The 12,372-nt window shown below is 29.9% G+C and overlaps 1 protein-coding gene across 2 annotated transcripts in view; it reads left to right on the forward strand.

Annotated features, from left to right (window-relative positions):
* The window catches only part of LOC110034071 (J domain-containing protein spf31), a 67,476-nt gene extending 60,645 nt beyond the window's left edge, over positions 1 to 6,831 (forward strand). For both annotated transcript variants that reach the window (XM_020738325.1, XM_020738324.1), the window contains exon 8: positions 6,501 to 6,831. In XM_020738325.1, coding sequence (XP_020593984.1) covers positions 6,501 to 6,626 — 126 coding nt within the window. In that variant the 3' untranslated portion in view covers positions 6,627 to 6,831. The remainder of the gene's footprint in view (positions 1 to 6,500) is intronic.
* Positions 6,832 to 12,372: the final 5,541 nt, after the last annotated feature.

Below are 12,372 nucleotides of genomic sequence, written 5' to 3' on the forward strand. Positions count from 1 at the left end.
TGAGTCAGACGAGATTATTTTATCGTTGAATGGAGGAAGAGGATTATGGAAAATTAGCAATGAAAGAAGAGTCAACTTCCCCACTTCGATGTTAGATGCCCCATCAAAGGCATGACACTATTTCATTTCTTCCCGTCAGCTGCCTACCAATCATCTTAGTGAAGTGACCCGTGATCGAGCAAATTTAAACTATTGTATTCAGCAGTTCAAGTCCATCGACATTGGAGCTTTGATTTATAATGTTATTACCAATTCTGTCGTCGCTGCTACTATTGCAGGTTTGGAATTCACATCCTTAATCTTTTTATTATGCGAGCAGACTGGAGTTAGATTTGATAGCTGGGAGAAGATATTGCAGCCACTCAAACCTATTACTAGTGTGAATGTGAAGTCTTATTCACATTATTCGATTTTTGGCTAGAGGTGGATTTTCTAGTAATTCAGCTGTTTCGACCTCTCGAGCTTCCACTTCATGTGCTTCTACATCATAGGGTCAGACTTCTGGATTTGATTCTCAGTCACAACTACTGCAGAGGATATTGAACAATGTCATTCATACCACTGAAAATATATTAAATTTAGAAAATTTTGTTGAACATATAGATGGGTATATGAGGAGACGTAGTGATTATGAGGAAAAATACCACTCATCTATGGAAAACCTCATGAGAGATAATCAGAGTGTAGTTTTTTCTCAATATCTAAGATATCCATTATATGAGTCTGCAACTACTTGACATAGTGATGAGAGATGTTGAGGAAGAGGATTAGACTGGTTCTATAGTTTAGTTTAGTTTAGTTTTGTTGTGAATTGTTTGTGGTACAATTATACTGTACTTTTGTTTTGTTTGGAGTTGTATTTTGTTGAGACTGTTAGTTTTGTTTGTGTTTTATTTTGTTAGACACTGCTGTGATGTATCTATGTTTTCGTGAGTAGTTATTATGTTTTTGTGAGTAGTTATTATGTAATTGTGTTAACTGTGTTGTTTAATGTATTTAATGTATTTAGTTAGTTTGTGTTGAACTTAATTCTGAATCTTGGGAGGGTTTAGAATATTGCTAACTTCTATTTAAAAATTTCATGTTTAAAATTTTCAATTTACTATCAGTTATTTTTCTTTATGTCGCAGTTGTGTATGTTTATTAGTGTGTTTGTTTGCTTTTATGTTATCCTCCACTGCATAGAAGTCTAATGAATCTTTATATGTTAAGTAAATTAAAATTTGATCAATTTAATTTTTATTCCTGTTTTTAATTTTTGTATTTGTATATTTAGGATGTAAAAATTCCTGCTAGCATGTTATTTTTAGTTTTCATTCCTGCCTATTTATATATGATGCTAAAATGTTTTATTAATTAAAAATTTAAGTTTTGGGGATGAAAAGTTTTCTAAAAATTTGAAATTTATTTGTTCTCAAATGTACTTCAAATAAATTTGATTTTGATTTGAAGAAAAATGATCATGTATATGAAGTTATATTAGAGAAGTAAAATTTTGAGTATAGAAATGAGTAAGAGAATTAAGTTAAAATTTATAGTAATGAAGAAAAACTTATTTAAAAATTTTTAGTGTGAAAATGATAAATATTGTGTAACTATCTTTAGTAAGAGAAATTGTGTTTTTGAAAAATGTTGAAGAATTAGACTTTTATTTTCGAAACATAAATTTCTTTTATTGAAAATAATTTTTAAAACTATTATTATATTTTTAAGTAAAGAAAATATATCAACTTTTTTCTTTAGGAAAGTAAAAGTGAAATTTAAAAATCATTAAAGGACTATCCAGATATAGTAATCATTGTCTGAAAAAAAAAAGGAGAAAAGAAAAGAGAAAAAAAGGGAGAGAGAAAAGAAAAATTGGAAAAGGGAGGAGAAACTTCAAGCTTAGTGCTTCATCAAAAATTAGTTCCACATCTGATCTTTTTAAAGTATAAGACTTGAGAAACTCTTAAGCTTAAAGATATAATATAGTAAATAAAATTATACTTGATAAAAATTTTTAAATTTTTAAGTGTTTTTAAGTGGAGATGATAAAATGCCTAAACTCTATATTTGGAAAATCTACAATATTTCTGCATTAGATATGAACTCATATTTTCATACTTCTTTACATTAAAAAATTTTTAAACTCTAAGCTGATTCCATTCACTAATATTTTTTCTAAATTGGACTGCTATATTTTTACATCAAAATTTTAGAAACTTCTAAAGAAACTCATATACTACTTATTTAGTTTTTAAAAAATTGGAGTGTCACTTGAGGACAAATAACATTTTAAGTTTGAGGAATTTTGATACACCTAAAATATATAGTCTTTATGTATACATTTATATATATATTTTTGAGATATTGTGCTTTAATGAAAGATATTTGTGTGTTTTGATTTCAGATACAATCAAATAAAAGAAAAATGATAAAATGAGTAAAAAAAGATCAAATTTGGAGAAAAAATGAAGAATGTTCAAAAATGAACTGAGGCGCCTAGGCGCCCAGGACTGGCGCTTACGCTCCAGTTATACAGAGAGAGCCGCGCCTAAGTGTCAGGTACCCCGCGCTTAAGCGCCAGAAGAAGTTATTTGATGATTCATTGAATTTGGATGAATTGTTGAAGAGGTGTTTGAAGCAACCCTTGGTAAAAACGTGAGAAATAGTTCATGGACACGAAAATTCATTCAATTGGCTTTTGAGAGGAGACAACTTCTAGAAGATTCATTGAATGGAGACACAGTTTAAAGAAACACCAAAACACCTCTTGGATTTTTATTAAAGAAGACTTAGATCATCAAAGGAAGAGACCAATCACAATTGCCAATCATCATCCATCCATCCAAAGTAATCGCCGCCGCCGCCGACCACATTTTCTTTTTATTTTAAGTTTTAGTTTGTATTGTGAGTGGAGGAAGAGAATTCAAAGGAACTTCAAGACATTTGATAGAGAAGATTTGATATAAGTGTTTATCTTTGTGACTACATTTGGTTTTAATTTAGATTTCTTGTTTATGTGTATAATTTCTACTTTTAAACTCAATTGTACTTAGACATTGTACATGACATTGTAATATCTTTGTGAAAAGGAAGTTATGTGAAGTATTAGATATTAATGTTGGAAGAAGCTGTGGTGATTTTAAACATTGTACTTCATTTACTTCTTAATTTGACCAATTAAGATGTTAATACCTGTTGTGAGAATATGTCAGATCTGAGATGATATTGTCTCAGTCAACAAATTGTAAGAATCACATTTGATTATGGATGAGAATATAGAATATAGTTCATGGGGTTGAATGCAAATAAATATTCAAATAAGCTTTGAATGGTGCAAGATTAGAGGACTTTAGAATGACAAACTAATGCCCCCAATTTGATTTATAGTTTTTGGTTATGATACGATATGGTAGCCCCCAGGTGGAGGGAGAAGAGGGAATTCTAGAGTGAGAGCTAGTATTTTTCCTACTTAACTCTTCTTCAAGACCATTCAAACTATAGATTAACCAATATTCTTTATAGCATCTCTACTAAGGGTAAAAAATATTATTGCTCCTGTTTGACACAACAAAATTAGAATACTTCCATAGTATAATTCTTATACTTGTTACTGATTCATGATAAAAAAAAAATATTTTATTTATATTTTTTTCGTCTTGCAAATATTTAGTTAAGTTAATTAATTGCTTACTTTATTTTCAATTACAAAAAATTAAAAAAAGAATCAAATTTTCATTCCTATTATAACATCTAGAGTTTAAGTAAGAATACTTTGCTAAGTAAAATTTTGTTATCTAATTTTTCCTATTTTGTAAAGTTGCATTTTGTTAGTTATGTCTGTGAGTTTGATATTTGGGGCTTAATAAAAAAATCTTGTATTACTTGATAACGATATGTATACTTGCATAATATCCCATTATAAATATTATAATTGTATTCTTATTTGCTTCATAGTGAAAAATTTATCTAACTTTTGCTTGGGATGAAGTTTTTGGTTTTTTTGCAAAGTAAGAATCATTACTAAGGAAATTAAACAAATAATCGCATACCTCGCATTTGACATCTATAAAGAGAATCGGGATCAATTAACATCAAAATACACCAAAACTATTACGTTTCTTTGTTTCAAGCGTTATACAGTTTAATTTCATCTCCATCTTGGTTATGATACCCTGAACTTGATCAACCTGAGTATCAAATTGATAAAGGGCAACACATGCTTCACGATCATGATCACCATGGGACGAATTTCTCTGCTTTCATGTTGGGGATCTTTGACAAAAGTAATTGACCCACTGGCATAAAACTTAGCTTCAACACAGGTTTACACTGATCTGACCTGTCGTGTCCATCCATCATCCTCTGCCTTATGTGATTCACTGATTCCACATGGTTTTCAATGGCATGGTTTTTTGATGGAGCTGGCACTTTCAAGGCCCATGGTGGCTGTTGAAATGCATTGTCAAAAACCTTAAAGTTGGTGGCTAAAACTGCAGCATTTCAATTATTCAGCCTTATGCATGGCCAACATGGGAGTTTTCTGGTGTCCATGTTGGTTTGTAAGAACAATGATTATAAATTGGGGATTGGCTGATGGGTAGGAGAAAATATTGCGTTCGTCGTCTGCGCACATGCGGACGACCAAATATATTTTTGAGAATTGTCAGTGGCTTAGACGATCGCTAGCTCTTTTTTAGTTGTTATGAATTTTTTTTTGCTACAAATAAACTGCTTCTTATTCATATTAACTGCTAGATAACGACTGCTAAGGCTTTTTTTTAAAAGTAGTGTAGGCTGTTCATTAGCTCATGTAGCCGTATTTTCAACATTGTGATTACCATGTTGATGAGTGCCTTAGTTTATAAACTCATGAAAGCTGAAGCTCAAGTTGAAATACAAAAAAATTATAAGTGACATTAATAATTTGTTTTAATGTATATTTTCTTCCTTAACTTGCAATTAACATTTTTTTCACTTTAATTTATTTTTTATGAAGCTTCAAAATATCGCTAAACCTGATTAACTTTAATTATTTGAATTTTCAAAATTAGTTCTGCACGCAATTTTGCTTGCATTTAGTTACACATGTTTTTTTTGGTACTAAAACATAATTCAAATATATTTTTTTAATTTCTTTTGATGTTATAATTTGTATCGCAGATTGAGTATTTATTAGTTTCACATATACATTCCAAATGATTTTAATTTGGCCAACCACACCTTTAAGGATAGTTGTCAAATTATATGTGTGGGACTAGAGGTTTCATGATTTGAAATTTGTAAGCTACATGTAATTTGAATGCATAATTTTTTTTTTCTTAATGCATATGAGTGTTTGCAGTGTTAAATAAGCAAGAGACGATACACCAATGCTCATATATAGTTTTAAATAAGCAAAGATTCTCACATTATGGACGAATATAAACAAAAAAGATAGTTCATGTACATTGTATGCTATTTGCTGATGCTTTCATTATTGTTGATAAGACAAGAGCAAGTGAGTTCAGGGAAAACTTCAATTATGGAGGTCAAATTTAGCGTCTAAAGGCTAGTGTTTGAGTACATTTAAAATTGAATACATGGAATTTAATTTTAGTAGTACTATCTATAGTGGCGGAGCTGTAACAATAGGCGATTAAGTCATTAAAAGGAGTGAACATTTTAGATATTTCGAGTATTTTTTTGCTCAAAGCATTGGTGATATAGATGGGGAGGCTATTAGTAGAATTCAAATTGAATGGTTGAAGTGAAGGAATGTATCAAGGCATATTTTGTGTGATAAAAAAGTAACACTTAAAAGGAAAATTATATGAAGGAAAATTTTATAAATTGGTGGTGAAACCTGCAATGCTTTATGACTCTGAATGTTGGCATGCAAAGAGAAGCATAAAATTAAGTGTTTTTGCGATGAGAATGCTGAGGTGGATGATTGGCTTTACACTTGCATACAAAATACGAAACAAATATATATTTGTGAAAGGGTTGATGTTGCTTCTGTGGCTAACAAGATTAGAGAAAGTCGTCTTAGATGGTTTGGTCACACTAAACATGGACCATTTGATGGCCCAATTAGGAGATTAGGTGTTTTAGTTCTGACTTATGTTAAGAAAAATAAAGGTAGATCTAAAAAGTCTTCATTAAGTTGTGTAAAAAATGATCTTAATTTGTTAGAATTAAATGAAAATATAACACTCAATACAACACAATGGAGAAAAAGGTAGCGGGATAAACGCCCATTGTTATAAATGCTACTTTCACTCCATTACCAGTGAACACTCTCAATTCTCAGATTTATATCCAAGATGGTCCTTGCAATGCAATTTTATTATTAAATTTATTTTTTCGATATATTCAATTATTTGGTCGCCCGCCCACTATAATAAAGTTATTTCTGCCTTCTACCATTTATATCAACCTGTAGTTTGAAAGTAGGAGTTTTTAGCAATTTATTGCCATAAAGTCAGATCACAACTGAACTTTGAAGTTCCTAATCCTTCTCATTCCACTATTATCAGGTTTCTAGCTGGAGAGATTTCATGAAAGGAGGAAAAAAGGTGAAGAAAGGAGAGCTCCGACCTCCAAAGCTCAAAACAGAAGATCCAAACAAATCATACGTGCAGAGGCCCTTAAAACGAGGTTGAAACAATCGTCTTTACTTGCCTGTAAAACCTCAAATATTTCAGGTCAGAATGATCTTGTTTAACTTTATTTAATTGTATCCACATCATTTGCATTAGTCTGAAGTCCTACTTTTATGAATATAATTATTTAGATCAGTTTTATATGAAATTCTTCTATTCACTTATACAACACATTCCAATTCTGTAATGCCTGCGTTATATATCTTATGCTTATGATAGATCATGTGAATTAAATTCTAAGCTTTATTTATTTAATTGCTCCACTTGTTCCTGGTGGTTGTGATTCCCCAAAGCAAACTTTTCAATTTGGTTCCTTAGGGAAGCTGAAACTTACCACTGCTTTACTGATAAAGTAACAGTTCTGGTCAGCTGTGTCTCTTTGGCTTCTTTTAGTCTGTGTTGGAGGCCTGGCCAAGCTTTCTGGCCACTCATTGAATTGATTTATATATGCAAAAGGTAGTGATACCTTTCCTCTTATCAAAGTCAGGTTCCCATTATAATCTATAGCTGTTAAGTCAACTCCACCAGCATTATATATATGTGGGAATTTTACATACATTTCTTATAAATCTGATGTATTTACATATCTGACTTCTAAAATTTAATATTTATTTATGCAACACCATAGCTGTTAAGTCTTTAACATCGCATAAATAATACCAGTTGTACAAATTTTTTGAAAGTGGGGTACATTTTTCATGCATCTATTTTGATGTTGTTCTGACAGTAAAATATTATATATGTAAATAGAAAATTTTAAGCGGTAGATATAAAAATATATAACAGTTGTAAGGCATGTTTGTAAATTCATATATACCTAAGGATAGGAAGGTGGTTTCTCTTTATGGAACTTTAGAATCTTAGAGTAAGAACCGTGCTCTGGAAAGTTTAAGAGAATTGATGCTCCAGTTTCAGGTTGCTTCTCAGGATGTTCCAGGCTGAGCTAAAAGTTATAGTTTAATGCTCTTTCTCAGCTTTCTGGTTGTGATTTAAAATAATATTTCTCTTAAATGATGAAGGGAAATTGGATTTAATTTTAGCTTGGTTCTTGTTATCTATAGGATGAAATTATGGAAAGGGAAATGATTTTAGCCACTCAGCCATTTTAGGAAAATAGGAGTATTTTGTTTTTCACCCATTTTTTGTCATTCATGGTTGAAATGTAAAGATTCATATGTACATGAATCTGATAGTTATAATAGGAAAATTTACATACATACCACACAATTCTTATGTATTTACATATCTAACACCTAAAGTCTCATCTTCACATTATATCACCTTGGTGCCATAACGCTATGCATGAAAATGTATATTGCGGTAGTTTTGATGTGATGCTAAAAATTTGAGTGTTGATATATAGACAAATACATAAGAATTGTGTGGTATTTTATGAAAATAGCACTTAATAATATTTCCTATAAAAATAAATCTATTAAATTTTATTATAATTTTGCTTCGGTTAAAATTAGGTCACTATACTTGTTCAAATTAAAACTCAAGTTAATTCAATTTTAGATGAAATCTATTTGAAATTGGATGTTCGTAAGGCACTCTCATGGTAAATCAGATTAGGAAATATGCTTTGCTCGTTGTTAAAGAAGCCCAACTTTTTCATCCGAAAGTGTGAGGTGGAGAAAAAATATTTAGAAAATTTAAATTTAGCAAAAGGTTGTTCAATAAGTGTGTTTATAGTTTTACTTGTAAAAATAATTAGTTCCTTGCGAATCCAATTTTTTATAAGAAAACAGTAAGTTTTATTGTTGATTATAATTTTCCTGATCCACTATTATGAGTTTGAGTTTTTATTTTACTATAAATAAGTAATATGTGATGTGTGTGTGTGTGTGTGTGTCGTGTATATATATATTTAATTTATATCTATCAAACTTAATTAAACAATAAATTACTTAAAATAAAATCCTGATTTACATTTCCTTGAATTACTTCAAACAACATAATATAACAATAAATTTGGCTTTTATACGAAAACAAATCAATAATATCATAAAAATCACAAAAAATAAGAAAGATTTAGAACACAAAACCTAAACAACAAAACAAACAGAATCCAATGCAATCCATCTTCATTCTTTATGGATCGGACAAATCTTATTGATTTATGGGAGTGGATTTGAAATGATTTGAGTTGGCTGTAGAGGACGAGTACTGAAACTCCCATAAAATCAGTTAAATGGCAGACAGACGCAGCAGATGCAACTTGCCATGTGCCCACCCTGCGATTATTGCCGATATCCATAGTACAACTAAAGCCCTTTTTCTTTCTTTGCATTTCTAGTATCCACCATTGCACTTTCAAAAGAGCACCATTATTTTCTCTATTTTTGTTTTTAGCTTCAATGAAATATATGCAGTATCTTATGATAAGATGGTCAAACATGCGAGATCAGACAGTATAATGGAGCTCTAGCTTAATGGATTATTTTTTTTTTTCTTTACAATAAGTCTTCTCTATTTGATTTAAAAAAAGCTGAATTTTGACTATGACATCTCTTTTCTAGGTTGAATATTCTAAGTACTTGCATATCTTAAGAGGCTCGACAATATGTGCAATCTCAGTATGCATAAGCATCTTCTTAGCATAATATTGCACTTAGATGGGGAATCATTCAGTTCAATTGTCCATTTATCACTAAATTTTATATCATAAAGCAACTCTTATCTTCATAAATGCAGCACTGGTATGATCTAGGGTTGGCACATATAGTGCAAGGCAAGATTGATTCTCCCCAGGAAAAAAATCCATTAAAAGTTATGAATTCTATATGTTTGGGATCCTTCTTTGACATTTTGGAAGCTAGCTCTTTATTATTTTTTTTTTCAAATTATGATGCTTTATGAAAATTATTAAATCAAACACATTCCCAGTCAATGTTACACTTTTCGGCATATGGGTTCCGCCATTCCTAATTGATATTATGCACCCTTATAAACATTAATGTCTTTTAACATTTTCAAAAAAATTGTCATGCAACAATCACACTGCATGTCATATCTTGCGCATAACGAATTTAATTAGCGAATGTACGAGTCAAATGATTATGCATAATTGTCTTCGTTGTGCAAGTATTATCAATATTGTGAAATACACTATTATTTATAGACATGACCATCATATGGTTAACATATTTCTTTTATTAGGAAGCATATGATATGAAGTCAATTAATTCAAAATATATGCTTTTTTTTTCTGTCTTCATCAGTCATCAAAAGAACATCCTTAGATTACAACTAAACCAGCATATGACAACTTGTCTTGCATGTTGCATGCCTTTTCATTTCACACTATAAGCATCTTCCATGAGATTTTTTTATGTTAGGGGTACACATTTTCTTAAAAATATATCTCTAATTAATAATTCATTATATGCATTTTCATCTTCCATGCTCCCAAGCATAATAATCATGATTTTATTAAGATAGTGCAAGAAAATGCTTGTTAGAGAAAAATAAAGAGTATAAAAATGATAGAACTTGATATTTATCATCGAAATTTAAATCAACACTTCTTAAACCTCAAATAATGCAGTTGGACTAATCAAAACATTAATTTCATAAGCATAATTACTTGCATATGAATTATAATCTTTATTTTTATTAATATTTATTGAAGAGAACTTTCGCAATGTACAACGACTTAAATTTGAAATCTTATCTCTTACAATTATTTCTTAGGTTTTATTTGCCAAATATAATAGAATTATTGAAAACATCTTTTATCCCTTTATATTATTTCTTTATTTCAAGGCATCTTAACACTTATTTTTTTTTATACAACCGTTTTTTATTTTATTTTTTAGGGGCATTCACATACATATTAGACAATTCCTATTAATTTACTTATCCTAGACTTAAATTTTGATATTTATATACATATCACTCATATCCTTGACATCAATATTACTGTTCTGAAATACATGTTTTCATGTATAAGATTATAACATCAAGAATATTAAAATAAAAATTTAGGTTTTAGATATGTAAATACAATATAATTGTGTGGTATGCATACAATTTTTCCTATATTTTCATTTTTATTTTTTGATGTTTAAATTGGCCTATGAGGCAAGTTGATTGTCAAAGGCAGATCCATGTTGGGTTCAAGGGGACAATTACCAATCTTAAATTTATATTTTTTTAATTTATATTGAAAGACAACTTGATCTTTTGTCTCTCTTAAAGTATAAATTTTGACTCTACTGAAATATCACTTTGTCTTTCGTTGTCCTAGCCCATCTCACGTTGGGTCTAAGGGCAGTTTGTTTCCCTTAAAAAAAAAGAGGCTAGTTCTTCCCTAAACCTTCTGTGTGATTCAATCAATAGATATTTATCAGAATCCACTACTGATTCATAGTAAATTATTTTTGTCTCTAGTATTTTTGTTTATTTATGTTTTTTTTTTGCATGTGCATGCATGCGCTTATAGATCTTTTGCAGGTGAAGATTGCACTTGTAGATCTTCTCAGTTGATTTGATTTTACTACTTTGTCATTTTGATATCCTTTCAAGTTTTGTCTTGGAGTTTTGTCAATTATCATTACTACTACTTTTCTGCTAAAAAAAGATTTCCTCTTAAATGCATTATATATTTGTTTTTATTATTATGGCATATGAAAATGATGCCTTTTTTCAGAAATTCAAGAGACATCTACATACTTGCCAGCCATTTCTTAAAAATTTTGCACCTAAATTTTGCTTTTTACATTTATACCACTCAAATCTTTTGTCGTACAAAAAATATTACTATTTTAATTTTTAGAAAGTGAAATACATCTCTTCATGTATAAATAAGGTGATATATATGTCAAAATTAAAATTAAGGTGTTAGATATGTAAATACATAGGAATTGAGTGGTATTTATGTAATTCTTCCTAAATTTAATATAGCATTACTACTTCATTTCAAATGGTGTTCTCCTTTCCCGATATGTAGACAAAAATCGATATAAGTTTTTTATAATATTTTTTTATAATTTTTTTAAATATCAAAAACAGGAAAAACATAAATTTAAAATAACGTTAAAAATGAAAAATATTCTAGTGCGGTTAAACTAATAGTCTTTTAAAATCTTTTTTGAGTAGCTCCCTGGGGCAGCTTGTGCGTTTCAAGATAAGCTGTTTATTTTGAAATGCGGCCCGCAGGCGGGTCGCGAGGTTTGGCCCGTGGCCTGCATTTAGTGTAAAAACTCAAACGCGATTTTGGATAAGCTGGTGAAACACGAGATCCAAATGGTACGGCGGCATTTTGAAAACTCTGCTCGCACTTATAATCTGCCCCAGACGGGCCCTTAATTTCCTTAATTTCATAAATATATTTTTACCTTTTTAATTTATTTGATTATTGCATTAAAAATGACATAATTTGTTTGTATTCTTTATAATTTATGAATTCATTCATTTTTTTATAGGTTTATATACAAATATTTAAATTTTTTTTAGATTAGATTAATGAAAATATATAAGGGCTACTTTACTCAAAACATAAAGATTTACTTACTACATCTAAACATCACTATAGAGAGAGAGAGAGAGAGAGAGAGAGATAACATTCAATATATCAAAATAAAATAAAAACATAAGACCTATCTTAATTTTTTGGTCATGACATTGTTGCCCTTTGCACTTTAGCGTTATTGTTGTTCTTCACATGTTTCTAGTCATTGTTTCTCTTCACGTCCCGTTAGTTGTTGTCAGTCCCATTGCCCTAATCTCCTATTATGACTTC

Source organism: Phalaenopsis equestris, unplaced genomic scaffold, assembly GCF_001263595.1.
Source record: "Phalaenopsis equestris unplaced genomic scaffold, ASM126359v1 Scaffold001343, whole genome shotgun sequence".
In the NCBI taxonomy this organism is placed as follows: Eukaryota; Viridiplantae; Streptophyta; class Magnoliopsida; order Asparagales; family Orchidaceae; genus Phalaenopsis; species Phalaenopsis equestris.